At 25.1% G+C, this 27,532-nt stretch overlaps 1 protein-coding gene across 3 annotated transcripts; it reads left to right on the forward strand.

The window, feature by feature from the left end:
- The first annotated feature begins 667 nt into the window (after window positions 1-667).
- On the forward strand, window positions 668-23,922 carry LOC145837191 (uncharacterized). 3 transcript variants are annotated; one of them, XR_014369927.1, is made up of 17 exons: window positions 668-802; window positions 870-1,027; window positions 1,145-1,274; window positions 1,843-1,896; window positions 2,364-2,428; window positions 3,470-3,574; window positions 3,718-3,825; window positions 5,236-5,333; window positions 6,662-6,824; window positions 7,385-7,534; window positions 7,823-8,079; window positions 8,205-8,436; window positions 8,810-8,913; window positions 9,036-9,152; window positions 9,231-9,391; window positions 11,720-11,909; window positions 21,021-21,158. XR_014369927.1 is itself a non-coding variant. In XM_082944960.1 (17 exons), the coding sequence occupies exons 1-17, from the start codon at window positions 738-740 to the stop codon at window positions 23,647-23,649; spliced, it is 2,259 nt and encodes a 752-aa protein (XP_082801086.1). In that variant the 5' UTR covers window positions 668-737; the 3' UTR covers window positions 23,650-23,922. The 3 variants fall into 3 exon arrangements, 1 of the variants encoding a protein (XP_082801086.1); XR_014369928.1 differs by lacking the exon at window positions 21,021-21,158 and adding an exon at window positions 12,094-12,106; XM_082944960.1 differs by lacking the exon at window positions 11,720-11,909 and adding an exon at window positions 23,572-23,922 and having other exon boundaries at window positions 21,021-21,234.
- Window positions 23,923-27,532: the final 3,610 nt, after the last annotated feature.

Consider the following 27,532-nt stretch of genomic DNA (forward strand, 5'->3'; position numbering starts at 1 on the left):
AAATCTTTGAACGGGTATGCCACACTTACAGCTAATTTAAGCTATTTTAAAATTATTTGAAGTTACAGGCCAGCTTTGTTATTTTTTAAATTAAAAAAAACATTTTGACTTTAAAATTTTTAAGAATCATTTAGAGTATTTATATTGAGTGTTTTTTAACCAGGATCTATTGGATTAAGGGCATAGGGGGTGCCCAACATTTTTTTACTAAAATAACATTTATAGAATAAGAAAATCATATTAAACTTTTGAGATATTGTAATTTTTATAAAAATTTTCCGATACAAACGTATGGACTATTTTTCAATTTTCTTAGACATTTAAAAAATCACTAAAAATATATCTTCTTCATTTTTTGAGCTATAGACCTCAAATTGAAGAAACGTTCCTTTTATAGTAAAAAAGACTTTGAATGTTGTAATAAAAAAAAAAAAAATAAAAAAAACAAAAAAAGTTGTTTTTTTTAATAAAAACTTTATTTTTCAAAATTAGAAAAAAATCCTTCATTCAATCTCTTTAAAATTTAATAATACACTTTCTATGAAAATTTGAAGAAGATTGCTTAAAAAATAAAAATTTTTAAGGTTAAAAATGTCTGGTAGTTTAGATAAAATAAAACTCTATAAAGTAGAATCAACTTGTAAAAATCAAGGTGGACCCTCTATGCCCTTAATACATACCTTAAAAGAGGAAATAATGTCTTTTCTGTTTAGATTTATATTGAAATATTTTTAACAATGGAACATGAAGAAGGTGAACTTGTTGACTTTACCAAGTCAAGAGTTAAGTCACATACTCATAAGTAAGTATTTTCTTAAATAAATATTTTTTCAACTAAGTTTTATTTTAACTCAAAACTTGCATCTTAGTGACGAGGATATAGATGAATCTGATTATGTTATTCAACCTCCAGTAGCAAGTAAAAAAAAGAAAAGCTCACACAAGAAACGTAAACATTCTCGGGAAGACAAAGAAAAACGAAAGAAAACTAAAAGAGATGGTTCGAGATCCCCCATTTTACCTCCATGTAAGTGTTTAGTTATTAAACAGTTCAACTGAACTAATACAAATCTACTTATTGCTGTTTTTTTCTAAAGTTATATAAAAAAGTTGTAGATTTTATCTTTGCTTATAAATTATATAGATCGCAGTAAAGAAAATAAGTCAAGATCAAGAAATGACAGAGATGTTGATAGAAAAAGAAAAAGAGATTTACCTAAAACTTATGGTGGTAATGGTTCTACTAGAAAATACAATGATAGAAGTAAAGACAGGTATCATTTACATTCTTAAAAATTCAAAACCTAAATATTATAATAATTTATATTATTATAAATATTTAATAAAACTTAACTGTCAATAAATTATGATTTTTAAGTTATTTAAGGTTGTTTTCATCAAGGATTGTTATAAAAATAGCCTTGTTATGATATTAATCTATGGCTAGATCATAGGTCGGCAAACTGCGGCGCACGGGCCACTTTAAAATTCTTGTTTAATTAGTTTAATATACTAATATTCTTGAAAACACAAAAATAAAATTTTAGTGTTATATATAAAGGATAATATATTGCCTAATTTGTTTTTGTCCAAAAAAATTGTCTTTAAATATGTTTTTTAAAGCACATAAAAAAACGTTCCTTTTTGACCTGCCGACCCCTGGGCTAGATCATTAAACTAGTTAAAACATTGACTATCATACGCAGTAAAAAAATAGTATTCAACGTTTTATATGTGAGAGAAAACAGTAGTGTAGACAAAAAAAGGGAAATGTTGGGTAATTAATAGAATAATATTAGTATATCAGTAAAATGGTTATTAGATTACAGTTTTAATTTTTAGGTCAAGAGATAGAAATGGTCGAGAGCTAAGCAAAGATTATCGACAAGATAATAGGTAGGTGAAATTCATATTTAATTCAGTAAGGTACCAATATAATTAAAATACTGCAATCTTTATAAATTGTGAAATGCTGAATTAATAATTAATGAAACTCTCAATGCTTTTTATAGTAGGTTGATTTGGCCTGTTAAAATATTTTATTAATATTTAAGATTAAAACTATGTCATAGCCCATAATTTAATAGCTGTTTTGTGAATTAATGTATTTATATAACACATTTCAAATTGACTGAATATAAAATGTGCTGATAGCTTAAATATACAATCAAAGTACTAATGTTTATGCTTAAGAATAGTTTTCAAGTTATAATTAAAAATTTCATCATCAATTTCTTTACCTATATAAAAAAATATAAGTTTGTTTATAAATTATGTGTTATTTTGCAATTTTGTGCCTATAAACAGCAAGTATTTTAAATTTTGATTTTCTAAGATTAATATAATTGAATCTTATTTAAAAGGTCTTCATATCAAAATCGATACCAAAAAAGAAATGAAGAAGCAGATAATCGTAAGAGTCGAGAAGGTAAATAATTTTTGTGACAAAGTCTAAGTAAATTTTAACTAATAGGTTATATTTTTTTTTGCATAAATCAACTATCAAGGTTGCAAAAATACCTGTAATCCTTGAAAAACCTGAAATTTGACAACTTTGAAAAAAAACTTGAATTCTGAACAATATTCACTAAAAACCTCAAATTTTAAATAACCTTAACAGAGTAGTATTATTTCGTTTGGACACAAAAAATTTAATGTATAAATATTTTTTTTCTTCAGCCATTATCAATTTTTTTTTATTAACAAACAAATTTAAAGAAGTTTTAAGATATCCTTTAAATGTAGTTATACCATTTAACAGTCTTTACCTTAAAATAAATTTAAACTAAAAATAGACCCTAAAACGTGAAATTTTACAAACCTGGAAAATTTTTTGAAAACCTGGAGAAAATTTACCAAAAACATTTGGCAACCCTGTAATTATGAGTATTTCATGATAGTTCTGAAGTATAAATTATAAGATACTGTTTTACTAATTATAAGAATTTGTACCTACTTTTTTCATAAAGTTATTTCGGATGTCTTAGTACAAAATATTGACAAATATTTTTGTTTTATTATTCAAATAAAACTGTATGTATATACAAAGTAAATTCTCTAAATTACTGTAAATACCGTAAATTTTAAATACTGTAAATATATCATTTCATGTTTAAAAGCTAGGCACCTAAAATTAAAAAATGCTTTTCATGTACTAAGTTTATGTATAAGTTATATGTGTACATTTATGTAAATAAATAAAAGCTATTTAAATAAATTAATTTTTGCATTGTAAATAATTGATAAATACTGTTTAAATTATAAGTAGTGTTTTTTCATCTCACCAGTTTACACTTAAATTAAGATTGTTTCTAAATTAAAAGCTTAATATATTTTCAAACATATCTGGTAGCTCAGGCCAACTGCTAAAAACTTCCACGTATGAAAAATAAATAACTTTCTTGCATAAAAAAAGTAAAAATTATTTTAAGATTGTACATTTAATGAACTATTGACTAAATATGTAAAGCTGTTCATGATCGAAGAGGGAAAAGAAATCAATCTCCACTTATTAAAAGAGTGTTGGATGATTCTTTGATTAAAAGGGATCGACGAGTTGAATTGCATAATGCAAGTTAGTCTCGCCAGATTTAAAAGAGTCTTGAAAGTAAAGTATTATTTTGTATTTTGATTGGCATTTTTTTTTTTTTTGATTATTTCTTTGTGAAAACACTGTATGAATAAGAAAAAAAATTGTAATAATAATTTTTTATTCAGAGAATCATTCAAGAGAAAAAACTACATCTGCTAACTCACTAGAAAATAAAGAGTCCCACATATCCAGGAGTTATCACTCTTCAAGTTCTAGTAATAGAGTTAAAAATAGTTAGTAAATCATAATTATTTTTGATTAGTTTTAGTAATATTTTGTATAATTTAAATAACAATGTGTTAGATAATGACTTTTTAAATTTAGGTAAAATCATTTTCTCAGTTCAAAATAAAAATGAAATTATGTGTAATTATTTGTCTTAGTTTTTTAATTAATAATTTTTTAAAATTAAAATCGTAAAAATGAGCAAAAGAGAACCAATAGTTCAACTTAGTTCCGGAAAAAAGTGACCGAATTAACATTTTACCTACCATGTTGTGAAAAGATTTAAGGAGTATATTACTTACATCTAAATGTATTTGGAAGTAATATGTAGAAGACATCGCTAATGTCAATTTTAAGTTGATTGAAGCCATCCAAAAAGGGGTAGAAAATAATCAGAAGATATCTGCACGATGTTAAAGATAATAATGTTAGTGTGACTTCATAAAAAGAATCATCAAAAATTGTTTCAAGCTACTTTCATACAAGACAGAAAATGTATAATATCTTGCAACTCATTAAAGGCTAAAAAGATTTAATTAGGCTAATATTCTTCTGAAAGTTTTGAAGACTGGCACAGAAGAGCAATATATTGTTTTTTTGATGAAAAACTCTTTGTATGTGGTGTTTTTGTTTATAATCAGATTGGCCGAGTATGGGTAAAGTGTCTAAATCTAGAAGTCATCACTGACTTTTGTATAACAGAGTTTTTTGTCAATATTTTTTGTCTATTTTGGTTATAGCATTTGAAAATATTAAACTTGTTAAAAAAAGTCTTACACGCTATAACAAGATAGAACACTATCCTACACCTTAAAAAACTCATTTTCTAATACTTTTTAGTAAGGAGTTGTGACCTGCAATGACTAACTTTAATATAGCATATATTTTTGAGTGGTCTATGTTAAAAGTACTTAAGTCTTTTCTGTTGTTAACTTTTGATGCTCTTACGAGAAAATGGACTAAAAAACTGCAAAAAAGCTGCGTCTTTAAATTGAAAGTTTTCGAGAAAGAAATGTACTCCCAATTAATAAGGAAGAGCAGGACATATAAAATAAATAGATTCAATTTATTCTTAGTTTACTTGTTTATAAGTTTCAATTAGTCTTAATTTAAGTATTGTACTTATGTTTATAATTAATTTTTGAATTAGTATGAAACATAATGGCCTACCCTGTATGTTAGTCATAACTACATGTAATTTAAACATTTAAATATTCTTATAAGTTTAAACAGCTGTTTTAATGTTTTTTTAAACACCCTCAACAACGTTTAAAATTTTTAATATTTTTTACTTAATTTTATTTAATTTTAAGCAACATACAGAAATTGACGAACACATAATGTTAAACATTTTTATTAATACTTGTGTATTAAGCACTTGTTTTTAATTTCCAATTAAGTATTAATTTTATCATCAGGGCGAATTTCGTTTGAAGGCGATAAACCACCAAAAGCATACAGAAACAGTTCTGATGATGAAGATATCAGACGTAAAAAGCAGACCAAAAGCAAAAAGGTATCCCTTTCAAAAGTCTTTATCAGATTTTTTGGTATAGAAACTAGTTATACTTTTTTGATAAATTAAAATGTGTTCTTCTACAAAATAAGTTTTATAATGCTGTGACAGAAATTTTTTTTATTGAAAACTTCATTCAGTTTCTTTTTTATTTAAAGGAGTTTACACAGTTATTTTTTTCTAAATATAGTTTTTTGCTGCTTAAGTATTTTGTAATGACTTTTGTTAACTAAAATAAAAGATAAGTTATTATTGGGTAAGCGTAGTATGTCGCCAAAAAATTTTGTTACAAACCTACTTGATAAATTTTGTTGCTATGCATATCATAAATATAATTTTTCACATATTTAGACAATTTTTTTGGAAGGTGAAATATTCTTAGTAGTTCAAAACAACAAATAAGATTTACAAGATTCCCGTACATGGTTGTGGTTAAAGCTAAAAATACCTTGAGCTAGCTGACTTTGACTAGATTTTAATGACATAAGCTGTTTTTGTTATTTATTTGAAATGTGGCAAGCTTATGCTTATGTTTTATTGAACAGTTACATTAATAATTCGTTATTTTTTTACAACTTTAGTGTTATAAACAAACAGTTGGAATTTAATTTTTAATTCTTTTAGACCAAGAATCTTAGGCTGAGTAAAGCTATTTATTTTGCTTTAAAGAATGACCACCTTAACAGTTGAAAAAATTGTAGTCTATATAACTTTTTACTATTAACATTTGTATTAATTGAACTGTAATAAAAAAAGTTAATTATAATGGAAAAGAAAAACTAGATCCAGAATTACTTAAAATTATTGCAATCAATCCACTAAATTAGGGGCTGGGCAATTTCTATCTTTAAATAAGAAACTACACCTAATATATATTTTTTTAACTAGTGATTTACCCGATCCGCAACATTAGAGTATTCGAATCTACCAATTACTTTCAACTTTCTGGGAATATCTAGTGTAAGTTTCAAAATCTCCCGTAAAAATACCTAAGACCTTGTTTTTGCTCGTCATCACAAATTCCAGAATATCAAATGTATCTTTTTAAACTATTTTGTTAAAACTATTGGTCCCCCAGGTCCACAAAATTAGGATTCGTCCGGTTTTGGATCAGGATCTATTTTAAAAGTTTGGATTGTGGATTCGGTAGATCTCTAATCATAAGTTGTCATTAAACTATTTGGTAATATAATGGTGCTTAAGAAAAATATTGACAGTTTAATAATCCGACCCTCGCTACTATGTTAAAAAATTTATCTTAACAAGTTAAGTACTTATAAATTTTAAGAACCACCAGTTTTAAAAATAAATTCATGTTGAAAAAGCAGAATAGGCGAAAGTCACCAAGCTCTGAAGAAGATGTGTCAAAAGATGAAGAAAGTAGCTCGTCTGAAGCATCAGAGGAAGTTTCAGATGCTCAAAGTTCAGAAAATGGACATGGTTCTTACAAACAACAAGAAAATGATGATTCTTACGACCAATACAAACCTGGTAAAATTTTATTTGTTTTAACTTATACAGTTAGTTCTTAAAAACATCTAAGTTATTTAGTCAAGTAATCTTAAGTCAGAATTTTCATTTTAATTTCCAACTTTCCAGGATTTGAAACAGACCATTAAATACTTCCTAAATTTTTTAGATCTTTAACATAAAAAACTCAAGTCCTAGCTAATTATGAACTAAACGACATTGCATCAATTTGTCTGAAAATTAATGGTTTATTTTTTTTTGATTATTTCAAACTTCCAACCAATGTTAAGTTTTTTGATAAATTAAACTTTTAACTTCAATTAATTTTGTTGTATTCAAGTTCAACTATTATTTAATTTTTTTTTCAGGTAATGTGAAAAAATATTCATTATTTACTTTGTTAAGTTGATTTAATTTTAAGTTATGAACGATCTGTAAAGATAATAATAGCTACTGAAAAACGATACAATGAGCTACATAAGTTTACATACTTTACATTTTTAAAATTTTGATACTATATTTTATTGAACTGTTATAAACTTTTTAATGCAAACTGCTAGACTTATTACAAAATTTTGCAGTAAAGTCAAAGTTCGATTCATCTTCTTCTGAAGATAATGACGAAGATGAAGCTGATATGTCAGTCGATGATGGGTCTCCACCTTATGTTTATGACAGAAGCTCAGAAGAAGAAGAATCACCACAAGAAGAAAGTAGTGAAAGCGAAGAAGGTTTTAATAATTATATTTATTTTATTTAATCAGACATAAAGTTTTAAAAGTTTAAAATAGTCACTTTTTCTACTTTAAAAAAATGTTTTACAAATTTCAGAACTTACCTGTATATTGAAGCTTTTTTAAGTTATTTTTGAAAGTTTTTGATTTTTTTGATTGGTAAACTAAACATTATATATAGCTAAAGTAGTAATTTTTAAAACGTGCTGTATTTTTAATATAGAACTTTTATAAGCTTTTAATATATCTTGAGTATTTGAAAACGCCTTTAAAAACTTCAAATAGAATTAGAGGTTGGTGACATTCTTCCTTTTTTTCACCCTCACTGGCAAGGATGTAGAAGCGTAGATGAGTTTAAATGTTTAAATAAAATAGAGGAAGGTACGTATGGTGTGGTATATCGAGCCCATGACAATTTAGGTAGAGCAGTGGCGTTAAAGAGACTCAAAATGGAAAAAGAAAAAGAAGGATTTCCTATTACTAGCCTGAGAGAAATAAATACTCTTGGAAAGGCACATCATGAAAACATTGTAAAAATGAAGGTTAGTTGTTGATGTGTATTTTATTTATTTAACTTAATTTTCAACAAAGCAGTTGTAAATATTAAAGTCAAGAAAAATATTTATGCACATTTTCTTATGAAAAAACACTTATTAAAAAATAACAGGAAGTAGTAGTTGGATCTAACATAGACAAAATCTACCTAGTTATGGAGTATGTAGAGCACGATCTTAAGTCTTTAATAGAATCAATGAAAGAGCCATTTCTTATTGGCGAGGTAAAAACGCTGTGCTTCCAGCTTCTTGAAGGACTTAACCACCTTCATGACAATTGGATAATCCACCGTGATCTTAAAACTTCAAACCTTCTTCTTAGTCACAAAGGAATTCTTAAAATAGGTTAGAGTTACATTCCTTGTAATAAATTAAATCCGTAGGGGTAAACCACTTTAAATTATTAAGTCTTAATTTTTCGTTAATGACAAAATACCATTTGCTTTTTATCGTTTTTAAATGTTCCGAGTAACATTTGAGATATAAGCTATTAAAATCAGCTAGTTTTTTTTGTTTCTTATGGAAGGTTCAACAAAAAAGCACTATTCTTTCTACAATTTTCAAGCAATCGTTTTCAACTTTTAACAGTCTTTTTTCGTGAATATCCAATTCCTTTTTAAAAATTTCTTTAGGAATATAAAGTTTTTAGACTCTTTAAAATTTTTGTTTGTGGAGTTTTACACAAAATTTACAACAAATAATTATGGTTTTACTGCAGCTGATTTTGGACTGGCAAGAGAATTCGGTTCACCGCTTATACCTTTTACCCCAATCGTTGTTACTCTTTGGTACAGGGCTATAGAATTGTTACTTGGCCAAAAGGTAATCATTTGAAAAGTTAACATTTGATATTTTAGTATTATGCCTAGTTTTAATATGACAGTTAACTTATTTTTTTTAGAATACGTTTCTTATTACCTTATTGATAAAAGTTGAAATTTTAGATATATTCAAAAGCAATTGACATGTGGAGTGTCGGTTGTATTCTTGCTGAATTAATGCAAGGAAAAGCTCTTTTCCAAGAAAGGTCTGAAATCAACATGATAAAGACGATATACAAGGTAAGTCAATGGTGCGCAATTACTTCTTTTTATATTGTATTTGTAACTCAAATTTAAATTTCTCTCTTCCTATAATAGACTTTAGGCACCCCAGATGATGAAATTTGGAAAGGCTATTCTGAACTGCCTCACTTAAAAACTATTAAAGTTGATTCACTGCCTAGAAATCAAGTAAACACGCTCCGAAAAATATTCAGCGTGCAAATGTTTGATCAGCATGGCATGGATCTTTTAAACAAGTAAGTATTTTATTTATTTTTTAGTATATAGTTTGTAAAACAACCTACGGATATTCAATAATCAGTATATTAATCCCAGATAAGCAAAAAAAAAATGGTTTAAGATCTTAATTTATTCCTAACTTGAAAAAAGAATTACTACAGTATTTTTTGAGTATAGTTTTTGTTTTGTTGTACAGCTAAGTTTGGGCAGTTATCAAATTTTTAATTTCTAAAATAATAAGTTCTGTTAGCCTTTTATTTTCTTAAGACAAGAAATTACATAATTTTAATACAGAAGAAAGTTTTTTAGGGGTATTAGAGTTCAAAATTGCGTTGCACCCAAATATCTTTATTTTTAAAACGTTTAAAAACGAAAATTGCTCTTAAACAAAGGTTAATAAAATCTTAAGTTTGTAATTTATGAATAAAAATAAAAGTTCTTAGTGTCTTTTTTATAATTAGAATCATTAGCTCATATAGAGAGAATAATAAGTAAAGTATTTATTTATAATTTATTGAATAAGAAAATTAGTTTCTGTTTGCGTTGAATAAGTTGTTATTGGCGAAAAAAATTAAAAATATTTAGTAGAAATAAATGATACAATATTAGACAGATTGTATTTATTTACAATGGGATAGTTTTTATTTTATGGTTTTGCATGCAAGTTTAAAACTAAAGTTAGATAAAGACTGCATAAAAAAGAAGATCAATCCCTTTTTTATTTTAAAGCCGTGTTGTGTTTAAGCTGTTTTTTTTTAATTCTTTGAATGTAATGATACTAAACACTAAGACTTGTTGTCACGGACCTTAAATATTTTTTGGAGTGTCGAATACCAAATATTTCAAGATAGTTAGAAGTATAGATCACAAAAAAGAATAACTGTAAGCTGAATACAAATTTACCTAATGATCAGTAGACATAATTAAAATTATTATTAATTTCATTACAAGGGCTATTAATCAATTTTTTTTTAAAGTTAGCTCATTGTTATATTTTTTCACCAAATTTTAAGAAATAATAACAGTAGCATCTATATTATGCTTACAAACAAGTATTTAAATGATTAAATAGTAATTTTTAGAATAGTGTTTATTAGATTTAATCAACTTGTAAAAAAAATAACAACATACTTAAAATAAAAAAATGATTTTTTATGTATAATAGTCAAACTTAAGTTCTATATTAGTAGTATTTTAAGATAAACTTTATTTTTCGATCCTGAACTATTTAAAAAAAAACTATGATAAACTTAAAAACAAAATTTATAATGTTTTAGTTAAAAATACGTATACAATACTTTAATATGATAGTGTTGACATTATATTAGTATTTAAAAAAAGTAAAATGCTTAAATAAACATTTTTTTTAAATTCCGTAAATACTATTTAAAATTACTCGTTTTAAAACATTTTGGTAATTTTTGCTGTGTATTTTTATTTTATTTTAAAATTCCAATGGATATGTGTAAACCGGGATCTTCTTAAGGGGGCGATACTGCTCCTTATTAAATATTTCAAAAAGTTCGGGTAATAACTGGTTAAGAGGTGAGGAGACAGTTTTGAATTTTTAGCATTTATAGAACTTTTACTTAATAGAATGTTAGCTTACTAGAGTTAGCTAATTTACAATTTTTGAATTTGATTCAAGGCTAAAACTTTATTTATTTTAGTAAAGTACTAAAAACACAAAAGTCATTATCTTATTCGAGAACTTTTAGCTATAGGGGGCAATAACTAATAAGTTGCAAAAAGTAGACGAATAGTTGAGTGGCGATTTCTAATAAAATTTTTGCAAAGGGGGAGGTATGAAAATGAGTATGTAAAACCTGGTTTAAAAAGTTCATTACAATAAAATTTTAATATTTTAAGTTCTTAAAAAACTGGCAATTATAACTAAAACTTTAAATCTTGAAATTAAATATTTACTAAAGTATAGTGTCTTTTATTATCAATCAGATTACATAAAATCTGATTTTTTCATTTAATAATACTTTTATACTAGAATTTTTAGTTGTATTGGTTTTAAATATTTTATTTTATGGATTTTTAGTTAAAAAATCCTTCATTCAAGAAATGTGTTTTATTATTATTTTTTTATGGTATAACAACTAAAAAAAGGCATTTCTTTGTTTAATCAATTCATGTATAACATGAGAGTAATGATATCAGCTGAGTTTTATAATTTTGTTATAAATAGTTTTTAATCATTATTTACATATATTACATTTTTAAGATCAATAGCATTTCTGGAATTTAATAAAATTTATGTTTACAAAATTAGCTATGACTAAAGTATTATAGAAAAACTTAAAATATTCAAAAAATAAATATAAATTCTAATGTAGAAAGACGAAATCACAAATGTGCCAGAAATTTTGGGGAGTTTTTGGTTGGCTTGTTGGTGTTGTGCAATAGCTTATCATGCTACAAAGCAACTACTGCAAACAATATTACCAAACAACCCATTCATTCGGAAAATTTTGCTTTTGGGTGAACCCCAAAGTTGCAAAAAGTCTTTTATTCTTACACAAAAAGGTAAAACTTCTCAGGTTGTATTTTTGTTATTTATTTCTTACGTTTTATTAAAACAGTTTGCAATTAAGTTAAGGCTTTTGTAACAAAAAAGTAGTACAAAATTATGATTAAATTATATAGTTAGTGCTTTGGTTGTTAAAACTAGTTTGCTATTAGATTAGCTTAATTTTATATTTGTTTCAAGTCTTTATATCTGCTACTTCATCTGAAATGTGATAAAGAAAACAACAAGGTTAGTTTTAAAAATATATCCTAGGTTGATTTTAAATGTATCCTGATTTTTTAAACTATTCGTTTGTTTATATATATATCATGAAGTTAGCACACTTAAAAATAAGTTACAGATAGCATCTTAATGAACCAGTAAGTCAATTTTTTACGTTTTAATAATGGCAATTTTTTTTAACCACATTTTTATTTTCTTGTTTTTGAACGGGTCGAGTTTTCAATATACTTAATAAAAATACGTCCTGTTTTAACATTATACGAGAATTTCTCAAAAAAAAAAAACAACGTTAGCTGTTGTATGAAATACTAAAAACGTGTAATAGTATACATACACTATAAGTTAAATTATATAAAAATTACAATATAAATTAATTTTTACTTAAATATATAAAAAGATGTCTGTACAATACTGTTTTTTTATTAATAGTTGTTTTAAAAATGTAGAAATTAATTACATAAATTTTTCATGGAATTTTAAGCTTTGAACCTTAAAGTTTCAGAATTTATTGTTGGTTTATCAGGGATATTGATTAAACGATATTTTGTTATAGTTAAGTTCCTTACCACTAATAGAGTTACACTTCTAAGCTGTTTTAAAACTAATAATGAATAAACATTCAGAACTTAAATACCATTGCTTGAAAAAAGGTCCAATTTTAGTTTTTATTATTGAAGTATCATAAGTGTTTACCTACTGTAAGATATTTAACAACTCTCTAACTTAAAACTCATATCTCAGATCATGTTAATACTTAAACACGCTGTTAAAAGTTTCTTGTGTTTTTAGAAAAAGCTACAAAATTAAACTTTGCATATAAAAAACATAGTAGAACTCCCTTATGGACCTTATTTACTTTTTATTGTTCAAATAGATATTTTTAAAATATAAAAAATATGCTTAGTATGTCATAGTGTTTAACGAAGTACATTTTTTCATAGACCGTCAAATAGTTTTTGATATTGGTCATCTTATGAGAACATGATTATTTCGCAAACTAAAACGGCGAATAACTAGAATTCACTAAAAATATATTTTCTCCTGCATTTTTTGAGATAACTACCTCAAATTTTCAGGAAATGTTCCGTGCAATTTTTTGAAAATTTTGTTCTGACAGAATTTTCTAAATATTGCAAGGAAAATTTCATGCAAGTTAAAGAAAGTTATCTTAGAAATCTCAAAAAACGTAGAAGAAAAAATATTTTTAGTTAAATAGTTTTTTTGCCGTTTTAGTTTGCACCCCCCAAAAGGAACCTATTGTCGCCTCCAACTTTGACCTACTATATCTCAAAAAATATTTTGAATTTTTAAAATATGTAAAAAGCATCTTGTAGCTTGGTTAAAACTCTATAAAATAAGATCAAATTGCAAAAAAAAGTGATTTACACCTACATGCCCTTAATATAAGTTTTTACTCTAAGTAAATATTAAGTAGTTTATCACACAAATCTGTTCAAAAATTTAGTTTTAATGTTTTAATCAACAAAGCGCTGTCATTTAAATAATAAAAAAGTCCTTTTTTACTTCTTATTTTAAGTTGTAGAGAAAAAGAAATTGATGATAAATGAAATACGTCGAAAATATTGAACTAGAATATATGGAGTAATTAAAATGTTATTTTTAGAGGATTACTTCTATCAGTGTTCTAACTATGTTTTTTACAACGTGATCTGATTTTATAGAGTTTTTTCAGGGTTGCCACTTTACTTGGAATCCTGGAAAAACCTGGAATTTGACAATTTAGGCAAAAACACCTGGAAAAACCTGAAATTTAAGAAATTTTGATTTTTTTTTGGAAAAACCTGGAATTTTGATCAAAAAACCTGGAATTATAAGAACTTTAACATCTTCAGTAGTAAAGTTTCGGTTTGACTCAAAAAATTTATCATATAGATAAAAAATTTAAGTCATTACCAAAAATTTTTTTATTAAAAAACACATTTTAAGTAGCTTTACAGTATCTTTTCAATCTTTTTATACTATTTAGGACAGTTTCTTACCTTAATTTTAATTTTAAACTAAAAATAGACCCAAAATGTATACTTTTAAAAACCTGGAAAAATTTTTGAAAAAACGAGTGGCAAGCCTGTTTTTTATAAGCTTCGAGATGCTTTTTATCGTTTTAAAAAATTCGAATTATTTTTTGAGATATGACCAGTCAAAGTCGGGCATAGTAGGAAAACTAAAACAGTGAAAAAAGACTATTTCATTTAAAATATATTTTTTAAGCAATCTTCTTCAAACTTTCACAGTCTAATCTTTATACAATAACAAAAAAACGTTATTTTGGAATTAAAAAAAAATTTGTAATTTTTTTTTTTGAAAAACAAAAACCCTTATTAATTTTTCTCATAAAATTTTTATTTACTAAATTGCTAAAATTCTAAACTAAAGTTTTTTCCTTTTATTATAAGGAGCGTTTCCTAAAAATTTGAAGAAGATTGCTTGAAAAATGAAGGAAGAGATAGATTTTTAGTGAATTTTAAAATTTCCGAGAAAATTGACCCCAAAAAATTTCCGGTCCATTCGTTTATATCGGAATATTTTTACAAAAAATAAAATATCTCAAAAAGTTAAAAGACGTTTTTGAATTCTATAATAACTGGCTTGTAGTTTGCACTTGAAGCTTTCATACAAAAGCCAACGTTAATTTTTGTAAAAAAAAATGTTGGACCCCCTATGGCCTTAACAGTGAGTTTTTGTTGTTGTTTACCTGTTTATATTCACAACTAAATAATCAAACCTTTTGTGTTACCAATACAACAATATTATAAAGTTTTATAAAATTTCAGTTATTAAAGTATTTATTATTGTTGTTGTTTTATTCCTATGAATAGTTATGTATAAATTGTTGGACTAATTTCAGATTTCAAACTATAACATTTTACTTCGATTAATATTTTATGTAAGTTTTTCAAAACTTTTATTGTTTGTTTGTTTTAAATTAAGTATTGTCATAGTTTGTAACAAAAAAAGCACTTACTTAACCATAATAAGTACAAGTTTTGTAACTTATTTTAACAAAATAAGTAATTAAACCGTAGTAACAGTAGATTTTCTCAAAAAAAAGGCATGAGGGACAAAAAGTTTTTTTTTACAAATCTATCATTTGAATTTTCTGTAAAAGCTAAATGTCTCAATAAAAAGTATTGGAAAACTAAAGTATTTCCTTTAATTTTTGGCTATTGCCATTTTTCTTGGACATATTGCCACCACACGTCATTTATCTTCCTTTTTTAGTATTTGAGTTAAAACATCAAAGCCTAAGAAAATGTACTTTACATAATCTATTAATTCTATATTTTCAAGTTTTTGAAAAAAACACTTTGATTCCGAAAATATCAAAAAATATCCCTTATTTTCAAAACAAAATGAATATTTTATTGTTAATTAATAAAATTCACACATTTTATAAAAACTGTAAGAGAAGATTTTTTAATGGAATAGTCTTTTAATTTTACTTACTAAACTGTATCTACGAAACTAAATTTTGCTAATCTCATATCTAAGAAACTAATTTAACTTTTTTTAATTTGTAGAAGTATCTGGTATTAATAAAAATTACAAAGTAAGTTGAATCTCTATAGTCTCTTTTGATATTTTAGTTTACGCATCTTTTTCTTAATTATATTTTATGTGCATTTTTTTGAAATACAAAGAACCACTGATTTAGATTTTGTAGGTTATAGTTAGTTGTATGTTATAATTTATTAAAGTAGTTTTGGGTAAATTATTTTAAGAGTATAATTTAGAATTAACTGATTAGTATTTAAACTTAAGAGTTTTCTTTTAACAAAACAAAATACAAATTTTTATGCAGTTAAGATTTAAATATTTTTATTGAGATATAAATTCTGTAATGACAGTAATTGAGATATAAATATGATTTCGTTAGTTTCTTTATAATGTTTTCACCTATCTGTGTTTTTATGAGATTTAATTTCTGAAAATAAAACTTGAGTATTTCTATAACTAAATTTATATATTTAAACTTATTTCTTAAGTCATTAGATTTTAGACTAGAGATAGCTAGTATTTTTTTCTGAAATTTTGAATAATCTTAAGGGTTGCCTTAAAGTTAGGAAAAACGCAAAAAAGGAAAGCATAAGTCAGGAAATTTGATATAAACATGCTCTTTATAAGAAAGTCTATCATCACTTTAATCGCATTTTTCTAAAGAAATTAAAAAAAAAATCTTTTGCAAAGTAACTTTTGTTTAACCTGTATAAATATAAGATTAAAAACTATGCATAGTTTTAAGTCTTTGGTTATGTATTTTTAAGTCGGTTTTAATTAAGAATTAAATTTAGAAAAGACATGATTTTTTTTTCAGATCGATCTGTGGCAGCCCTGAATCTTAACAAACTGAAAAATATTTAATAAAGAACGACACATTATAAAATACCAAGTACAGGGTTGCCACCAAGTCAGGAAAATTCCAGAAAAAAAAGTCCTGACATTTTGTATAAACATGCTCTTAGCAAGAAAGTTTGTCATAACTAAAAACTACATTTTGCTAATATTATTTTCTTAAAAAATTACCTTTTGCAATTCATCTTTTTTTCAGAGATTAGTTGAATTTTTGGAATAAATTAAAATCTTTCAAATAATTAGTTATGAAGTTTTGAAACAGCTTTTATTAAGAACTTGCTTAAGAAGAGTCAAAAAAAAACTGCTCGATCTGTGGCAACCCTGCATTAACCTTTCTTATGAGTTTTAGAACTAAACAGAGAAACATTAATTACATACCATCTATACAAGTGCTATATATACCACCGCCAGAAATATCTAACCTGCAATGTATTTTTAGTTTAGAAACAACTTGTGCGAAGCAAACTAAATTAAGATGTTTTACAACTAATGTTCTAAAATGTGTTGTAAATTTGGTTTCAGTACAGTTCTTAAATCATTTTATTTCAATTTAACTCATTTCAGAACATTTTTTTCTTCTCAATTTGTAAAGTATATTTTTTATTTTAATTAAGCGGCCCGCAAAAACTTTTTTACAATTTAGACCTTTGAATTACCTAAACAGATAAATCGGAATTTATGATTTCTCTCACAACTAAGAAATATGGCCCCATTTGAAAACCCTGATCAGTACTCGAAATTCATATTAGTTAAGTTTCATATATTACAATTTTTTTTTCTACCCTTAAAAGTCTAATTTTAGCTAGAATCATTGAATAAACATTTTGAAATCTCCACAAGTTTTGATAGAAATTACACGCTGCTCATTTTCATTTTGATTATTTTTTTTCGTGACCTGAGTTATGTATTTTAATACTATGATTAATTATAAATATAGGAATTGTGATGTTATTACAATAAGACTTAGCTACTTTGTGAACTCAATAACTTTACCTAAGTAGACAAAGCTTAAACAATAAACAGGTTTGCCAAAAAGTTTGGAATTCTGGAAAAACCTGGAATTTGAAAACTTTTGAAAAAAAAAAAACATAGTTGTTACAAAAAATCACTAAAAAACCTTGAATTTTAAACAATTTTTACATATTTTTTTTGTCATCATCAAAAATTTTTTTAACTAAAAACACATTTCAAGTAGCTTAACTTAACTCTTTTCAATGTTGTTATTCTACTTAGCGTGGTTTTTAATCTTAAAATTCGATTTAAACTAAAAATAGACCCAAAACGTATACTTATGAAAACCTAGAAAAAAAAATCAAAAAACCTGGAAGAAATTTCTAAAAAAAATTGGCAACCCTGTATAAATGAACCAAGTTTAGGACGTTAGTAAATTAGTAAATTTTATTCAGTTGCTTCTTTTCAATGAATCGCACAATAATAATTTTTAAAGTGTAAAAATACTTGTAAAGAATATTTATAGAATTAGATTATTTTCTAATTGTTTTTAAAGTTTATTGTAGCATTTAAGTTGTTAATCAGCTAGCTTAGTTTGTTTAAGTTCAACAATTGAATATTGTTTAGTTTTGCAGCCATTTTATATAAGGAACTGTATAGTATAATTGTAAAAAAATATTTTTATGATTTAATGCCATTTTAAAGTAACATGAACAGACAATATTCGTCAAATAAATAATTTGGGTGGTAAGTAGCATTATTAAGTCGAATATTTAATGACAAAAACAAATATTCGATCAAATTTTATTGTCGTTAATCAGATAAACATCAAAGTTTGATTAAGTTATTTGTTATCAGGTATATTTTAACTTTTTAAAATTATTTTGGCATCTTAAATTTTTTACTAGCTTGAGAATAACTAAAAAGTAAAAGGCTATTTTATTTTTCTATAAATAAGACTAGTATTTTCTGTTTTTTAATTTTATACTTTATCGTGAGATAAGCTTAAGTTGTTAACTATTTATTTATGTAGAATTTATTTGTTATGTAGTATTAAATTTAATAATTAGATTACTTTTAACGTGACTAGTAGCAGTACTTAATACAGTTGAAGTACTGTTTTATTTTAAAAGTAAAATAAGAAAAATTTAAAACATTTAAGTTACTAAAAGCTTTAACTAGTAACTTTTAAAGACTTGTTAAAAGAGATATTATATGTTCAGCTAGCTAAAAAAAATGAAGCAGAGATATAAAAAATTTAATAGGAAGTAGTGCCTATACAAAATAAGTGAGAAACAAAAATAAATTTAGCACCTTGACTTTTTGAGCCTAATGTATTACATTTTTTACTGTGTTAGATTTTTAAAAAGTTGAACAAAAGTTCAGTCTTAAAGATTACAACATTTTTTAAACAAAAAGTTCTAAAATAAAAGATTAAACTATTAGTCGGTATTTAAAAAAAAAATTAGATTAACAATTTGAGGTAAAGTCAGTTTTGTAAAACGTTTGTGATACCTTAAGTTTCACTTAAACTGTCTTCTTTTTTTAAATAGAGGCTTTAATTTTTCAAAACGTTTTCCTTGCAATATTTAGAAAAATGTTTGAAAAAATTAAATAGACCTTAAAAATAAAATTATATAAATAAAAAGAGAAGTAAAATTTTTGTTTTATTGAAAAATATTTTTTTTGTTCAACTAAAAAGTTCCTTCGACAGAATATTTTAATCTGATAAAGTATAATTTTTTTTTGCTTAAACTTTGATTGCTTATGTCTCAAAAGATAATTTAAATTTTAACAAGCAGTAAAAACTTTTTGATTAACAGAAATTAATTAATAAACCTTTTTTAAATGAGTGACTTATGTTTAAACTTTTCAGTAAAAACTAACTGGTAGCTTGTTTATTTATTTAGATAATAAACCTAAAATAGTATACCTACTCTGCCATCAACTGCCAATCCTTAAAGTTCATTAAAAGGTACGGTCCAAGTTAAAAAGTCGCAACCATCAAATGTTTAAAATGCAAACTGGTTTATATAGCGCAAAATTTTTCATAGTCTAGTATTAAGTATAAATAATAAGCCAATGCTTATTGAAAAGTATTAAAACCTCTAAGAAATCAATTTAAAAATAACGTTAGCGTTTTTGTCATATTTAGTTTCTGGATTTTTAAAAAGCTACTTTTATTTTATTGATAAGAAAACTTTAATTATAGTCTGATAAAGGGCTAAAAAAATCAATGAGTCTTGATTCAAAGTTCAAGTTATTCGTAGTGAATTAAAAAATTCATAGATAAAAATGCTTGATAAAACTTATGCTATATATTCTAATCTAAAAAATATGGTATCTTTATGCATACTATAAATTAAATTGAAGTTTTCAAAATTTTTTTCAAATTTTGATCAAAGGTAACAGGTTACTACTAAAATGGTTAAAAAATAATGCATTGTCCTTATATGCATAAAAGATTGCTTATAATTTAAATTTATTTAAAGTTTTACTTTGCATATAACTAATGTACACAAATAGTTTGTATAATTTTCCAAAGTTTTAGCATAATGACTAAAGCACTATTTATTTTGTTTAATTATATTTTTTGTTTATGAACTAAAACTTACTGCGCTATTTTAATAATTGCAAACTGTTAATATAAAGCGTAGAAGTAATAATAACATGATTACATTTCAGGTCTCTTAAATTGGATTTATTTATTTAAAGTATCAAAGAAAGTTAGAAATATGATATTAATTACAAGGTGGCCATTTTACCTAGAAATCTAGAATTTGAAAATTAAGGCAAAAACAACTAAAAAAAACTTGGATAATTCTTATTTTTTGAAAAAAACCTAGAATTTTGAACAAAACCATCAAAAACCATCGATTTTCAAACAATTTATTTATAAAAATAACAATGGAATTAAGATAAAATAAGTAATAACTACTATGTAAAACTTTTTCTTAATCATAGTTTTATTTAATACAAAACACGTTTAATTTTAGGGGTAAATTATGCTTTTTTTAATCTTATAGTTAAAAAAAACTCTGTCCTACTATGTTTGATTTTTTAATTGCCTCAAAAGTCCTATGGTCGCTTGCCAGCTTAATGTGTGGTAGTTAGTACATAAACCAGCAAAATAAAACCAATTTATAAAAACGATCAAAGAAAATATCAGCGAAAGTCTACAGAGCCCAAGCTTGAACTTTCGTGTGCTGTGAGACAAGCTCAAGTTAACATGAAGGGTTGATCATCAGACTAAAAGCTTTCTTTTCACCCAAGTTTTTTAGTTGCGGCTGACTGACGAATTTTAATTAGGACAAAACCCGGGTCTCAGTCTACTGAAAGATTGTGGTCTGATAATCGATTTGGTATAATCAAACATTTATATTTGTAGATCCGAGAAGAACCTTACTGTTTGAAAAGTTTTAGTTTCAATTGGTAAAGATAAAAAAGTCAAAATAAAAGTTTTTCTAAACATTCTCTAAAAAAGTATAAAATGTTTACAAAAAAAAAGTTTTTAAAAATATAATAAAAATAATGTTTTTTTAAAGTTATGTTTTAATCTACAGATTGCTGATGTATGATCCTGACAATAGAATAACAGCTCGAGATGCAATGAATCATAGTTGGTTTCACAAAGAACCACATATGGTTCGACCAGAAAACTTTCCTACATGGCCAGCGAAATCAGAGAGAACCAAACACACTTCTGCAACAACTAGTAGTAAAAACCTTGGAAACACTCCTCTTGCGCCTAGAGGAGGTGATCCTTTGACCAAAACAGTGAGTTTTTGTTGCTTAACAGTTCTAGATTAACAAGCTCAAGATAAAAATAAAATGTGTCGTTTAAAGTAATACACAGTGTTGCCACAGAACCTTGAATTTGAGAATTTTTGAACAAAAAAAAAACGTTCTTCACATACTTTGTGGTAAAAATTTTATTTTACAGGAAAAATCAATCTTACTTACTTAAAAACGTACATTTATAGTAGCTTTACAGTATATTTTTAATGTTGTTATACATCTTAACCCAGTTTTTAACCTTAAGTTTAACTTTAAATAAAAAAAGACTCAAAAATGTGCACTTTTAAAACCTGGAAAAATTTCTTAAAAACCAATGGCAACCCTGAATACAGTATAATATTATATAATAGTTAGTATTCAGTTTAGTGTTGCAAGTCTATCTGTGCTAACTATACAGTTTAATGTTTCAAACAAATAGTAATGTACAGTTAACTAACTTATTAATTAAAAAAATCAACTCTAGCATTTTGATGGCTTTTTCACAGAAGTCTTTTCTTAATTTTTAGATTTAAATAAGCATACACCAAATTGAAATAGACTATTTTATTACAATATTTTGTTTATTAACCTAAACTAGCAATCTGTGTCATTGGTTTATTTTTGAATTTACTAAATCTGAGTTTTTTATGTAAATATCAAAATGTATCAAACTTTTATATAAATTATTTAAACCTAGTAGTATTTAGTTTTATCCAGAGGAATTTTTAAATCTCAACAAACGTGTTAATTCGAGCTCAAGGTTTATAATATAGAGCAGGGCTGCCACAAGGTCAGAAAAAACTAAAAAAATACATAAGTCAGGAAAAAATGGGGGTTTTGAAAAAAAGTCAAGATATTTGAAAAAACGTCAGATTTTGTCAGTTCCAATTTACAAAACTCCTTATTTTCCAAAGCCTTTAGTGGTGAAAAACTAATTTAAAATCTTTTAAAGTCAGACTTAAATTTACAAAATTACTAATTTCCAATGCTAAAATATTGTTTCTTTTTTCAGACAAAGTTATGTTTGTTAGTTAGAAAATACAAGTATTTTGTTGATAGAGCTGTTTATTGCAAAAACATCAATCATACACAGATGGTTCAATATAGATGTACTGGAAGTTAGATGATTGAATTCAGCAAAAAAAAACTGTTGTTTTAACCAGTATAAAAATAAGATTGAAAGTTTTATATAGTTTCAAATGTTTAATAATGTATTTTAGAACAAGTTGAAATTAATAGTTTGATTTAGAAAAGTCAGGAAAATTTTCTCAGCTTGATCTGTGGCAACCCTGATAAAGGCTCAAGATGAGTTTTTTTTTTGACAGGGTTGCCACACACTTCGACTGTTTGAATATTTTTCCTAAATCAAGCGAAGAGTTTTTTAAACTGTATTTCTTAAAATATTTTTTCTTAATAATTGTGTTTTAATGTATTTCAAGCCTATCAGTTTTTTTTCAGATCTTTGCTAATGTATATTTTTCATAAACTCTGGCCGACTCAGGCTAGTTAATGTAACTCCGGATAATTTTTGGTTTTGCAGGTCGGCTTTTATACCTCAAAAGTATGGCAACCTTCTGAGTAACCAGATAATTTTGTTAGCTTAACAAAATGATAAGTGGGTTTGAAATATAATTAATTACTTTATTTTTTTCCATTTGTAAGCTAGATGCTAGACAAAAAACATCTTTTGTACAGCTTTTAATAGTTCTTCTACAAATTGTTGTAGTTTAATATTTGCTAGGTAAATGAAATAAATACATGAAAATAGTAAACATTACTTGTTAAATTTAGTATAAGTAAAATGTAGATTATGATTTTTAAGGTGTTATGACTTGTTAAATTTGATATCTTTATAGAAAGTGTATGCAGAGTTGCCACAAAACCTGGAATCCCTGAAAAACATTGAATTTGACCATTTAGGCTACTATGACTTGGAATTTGAGAAATTTTGTAAAAAAAGGAATTTTTAACAACTTTTACATGTAAAGTAATGAAATCTCAATTTGACGCAAAAAATCTATCATATAGATAAAAAAATGACATCATCAAAAACTTTTTTATATAAAAAAAAAACATTTAAAATAGCTTTACAGTATTTTTTCAATGTTGTTATACTTTTTAACACAGTTTTTTACCTTAAACTTAATTTTAAACAAAAAATAGACTCAAAAACGTGTACTTTTTTAAACCGGAAAGAAATTTTGTAAACCTGGAAAAAAAATTCTAAAACTAGTGGCAACCTTGCGTATTATATTTGTATTTAGATCAACACCTCTATATTTTCAAGAAGACTAATTGATTTAAAATCGTGCTTAAATAGTTTTTTTTTTCTTTCAGGATGATGAATTGTTCAAAGCTTTCGGTGTCGACAAGAAAAAAGTGAACCATCATAGAGGATTTACGTTAAAGTTTTGATTAATATAAATCAAAGTTTTAAGCTTTTTCTTCCTTAAATTGTATTAAAATTTAGTTCTTTTTATCAGATTTTAGAGTTCAATGTTTAAAAATATGTTTTTGAAATTATTTTATGATTTTGTAATGAGGATAATGCTCGTTACATTTCATAATTTTTCTAATGATAGTTTACATATTGTATTTGTCTAAATCATTGCTGTTTAACTAATATTTATTGTATTTTCCTAGACAATTCACCTAATAAAACAAGACTAAAAACTAATGTTTATTTTACAGTTCATCAAACATACTTAAATTGATTAAAATAATGTTTCTTAATTTGGAAATGCTTTTAAAAGTTCTATAAATTTATTTAAGTATTCAAAATTTCTAGTCGCTTAAAAACTAATGACTTAAACTAGACTAAATTATGTCCTTTTCGTATTAAAAGCAAACATTTTTATTCAATGTTTAAAAATTAAATTTTAGAAATGTATGATGAAATTGCAATAAATTCTTTAATTTAATTTTTGCTCTCAAATTTAATTTAACCTAATTAAAAAACAAAATAAAAGTGTGATAAATAGCTGAAATTTAGTAAGCATCTATTTTCACGAGCATAAAGTTAATTTTATAGGCAAATTTATTAATTTTTCAAAAAACATAAAACTTTAATGTCGATTATTTTCCTTATCTTAAAAGCTATCTAAAATTTTTTTTTTATTTTAGAGAACGTACCTTTGTCTTTAATTAAAAAAAAAAATTTTGGTTTCGGGTTGAAATTATTTCATGGGTTCCCTCCAAAAATAAAGGTTTTTTTTTGGTTTTTTTCATTATTTTTGTTTAGAACCAAAAATAAATATTTTATTTTTATTTTCCCTTATTTTGCATGTTATTTAAACTCTTAAATGTTTATTTTATGAATAATGTCAATATCTTTTACGATTTGGCCCAAAATCAAAATGATGTATATTACACTATCATTTGCCTTGGCCATTTCCTAGATAAAAAATTGATAAAATGAAAAAACAAATTAATAAGAATGTGAATTACAACAAACTTAATTAAACTTAAGTAATTTAATTAAAATTGAATAAGAATTGTAAGCTTCATTTGCTTTTTTAAGAAATTCAGTTGTTTTCTATAGAATAAAGAAGAAAAAAGTTAGCATGTGTATAAAGCAGTCAAATTTTTTGCCACCAGTAATGCTACAAACTCGGCTAACACTTTGAAGCCGGGTGTCTTGCCAAACGTGAACCTTTTTCCTTTAAATATGAACCAGTTTTTATTGCAGGTTTAATGGTACACTGAGCTCAAAATAAAATTATTTTAGAGTTACAGTGATAACAACCAAAACAAACAAAGTTGAAAAACAACTTTTAAGTTGAAAATATCCTAAGCTATTCAAAGTAATGTACAAGAAATAAATTTGCATTTAACCTAATAGTTTGGAAATAAATTTATATCACTAATTTTATGAAATATTTACTTATTCCCAAAAAACTAAACGTTGTTCAACCGCCATAAAGTTAAAAACACACAATCAACAATCTTTGTAACCCTAAAGTTAAAATAGATGGCTATACTGTTTTGAGAAAAAGAGTTGAGAAAAAAAAATTAAAGAACTATTGATCAAAAACTGTAGAATATAATGTTTTTATAATGCAGTAGTTTTTTTTTTTGCTTTTTTAACATAAAGAACCTTAAAAACTTATTTTCTTTGTACCTTTTTTTTTAATTTGAATTTCAAAAACTGTGAAAAGCAATTGCTAGCTGTGACACAAAGTTCATTAAAATAAAATCGACTTGTAAAATGGGGCATAGACCCCCTTTGACCAGAAAACATGTCTGTTTATAGTATAATTTTTTTTTTAAAGCGTTATATTAAAAATAATAACTAAGATAGTTTATTTTTTGTTAAATTTCCCAAATGTTTATTTGCAATAATTGTAGAATTTTGTTTCCAAAATGTTTTAAAATTATACCAGTTTTTCTTCAAAAAACTAAGAAAGTCTTTTTAGTTTTATTAGTAACTATTTAAGTAGTTAGTTAGTATCCTATATCAGAATTATCCACAGCTCATAAACCCTGCAATGGGAATAGAAAAAATAGGTCTCCTAAGAAATGATATAACTTTTTTACTTAACTATTTGAGAGAGCTTTTTTAATGAGGTAAAACTACAGGTGATGTAATTTAGCTTAAATCACTGTAACATTTTTTGTTGCATGGTAAAAATCTAATACTGATGTACTTATGCTCATTTTTCAATTACTTACTCCTTTCTGTTTAATTAGGCATAAACAAAGTATTCTGGTGAGTTATTTATTTTAAAAGTAGATTTTTTTGGGTTTTAACTCAGGGTTGCTGTGTTTGTTTAGTTTTTTAATTTAAAATATTAATATTTTGGCTTTAAACTCAGAGTTGCTGTGTTTGGTTAGTTTTTTAATTTAAAGGTAAATTTTTCGGTTTTAAACTCAGGAAACTCAAGATGGCGGTGTTTATAATAAGATAGTTATTAGTTTTATTATAAAATGTGCACACTTGATAGTACTTTTTTTTTTGTTTATTGACTTAAAGTTACATTAACATAAATATTTGGTGCTATCATTTCCTTCCCGTTGGTCACTGTCGTTACAAAGTTTACCAAACTTCTTTATACCAAGAATATATTAAGATTTAATAGGTTTAGTCTTAATTGTCTTAATGTGATTAGTTTTGTAAACTTCAAATCAAAGTGCACTTAGGAAATAATAACACAGTATAAAAATCAGGATTGTTTTTATTTTTCTGAATCTCAAGACAGGTTGACTCCAAGTTTGAAATGTGAGGGGATAAAGTCGTTCAATAAAAATAATTTCTTTTTAAAATTTTCTTTTAGTGTCCATTTTCTGTTGTTGAAGCTAATTGATTTGTTGTAAACAGTTTTTTAACTAATAAAAAAAAATCAAACAGTCATACAGTTAGGAACACACAACCAACAATATTTTGTAGCCATAAGTAAAAATAATAAGTTAAATATTTTTGAGAAAAATATGGTAAAAAATGTTCTACTGCCCGGTAATAAACCCATTAACCGTACAATAAGAAATATTTAGTGTGACCACTAGGCCATCTAGACTTCTGCAGTAAAGCAGGTTTTGCGTTTTTATATTTAACAAATTTGGCTTTTTGATAACAAAATTATTTATTGCGGTTATACTTCATACTAAACTATTATTTCAAGAAATATGTGATATATCTATTTTTGTTGTTTGTAAATAAAAAATAATAAACTTAAACTAAGGTATACTTTTGAAACTAGTATAAAATCTTCAAATAATTTCTATTTTCATCTTACTTCTTATTTTATAGTATTATCTTTCACATTTAAGTAATTATTCAACTAATTAATTTACTAGAAGTTGCTCACAAACAAAAACTGGTTGCTGAGATTGGTATAATTAGTTAAGGAAGTTAATTGTAAGGGGTATATGCTACAAAGCGGACTTTTCTCCTTGTGAATTACTGCTAATACTTAAATAAATACAAGTGTAAAGACATTGAGTGTATTTTTTTTTACATCTTAATGTTTTATTTTTATCAAACCTAAACATCCGCAAACTTGAAGCTGTTTAGTAAACCAAAAGTTTATAAATAAATATAAATAAATTTTATGTTTGATTAACCACAAATAAAGTTCAGTTTTTTTTTGTTACTTAACTTACTATTTTAATAAAGCTATACATTTGATTACTCTTTTGGGCTAATTGTTAAATTTTCTGTTAAATAAGTAAATATAAAATTACAGAAAAAATTACTTAAGTTCTCTTAAATGTAACTTCGTTGATGTAAAAAACTAAAAAATTATATTTAACTTTTTCGTAAGATTGTATACATTAAAATTTACATATCTGTAGTCTTTAT

Source organism: Thalia democratica, chromosome 5 (genome assembly GCF_965202585.1).
Source record: "Thalia democratica chromosome 5, ktThaDemo2.hap1.1, whole genome shotgun sequence".
NCBI lineage: Eukaryota > Metazoa > Chordata > Thaliacea > Salpida > Salpidae > Thalia > Thalia democratica.

What these genes read in the sequence shown, in the direction of transcription:
- LOC145837191 (XM_082944960.1), top strand. Translation starts at nt 738, where the DNA reads ATGGAACATGAAGAAGGTGAACTTGTTGACTTTACCAAGTCAAGAGTT. An exon ending in TAATCGTAAGAGTCGAGAAG is followed by an intron (nt 2,429 to 3,469) that starts GTAAATAATTTT and finishes AAATATGTAAAG; the next exon opens with CTGTTCATGATCGAAGAGGG. An exon ending in AGCAGACCAAAAGCAAAAAG is followed by an intron (nt 5,334 to 6,661) that starts GTATCCCTTTCA and finishes TTGAAAAAGCAG; the next exon opens with AATAGGCGAAAGTCACCAAG.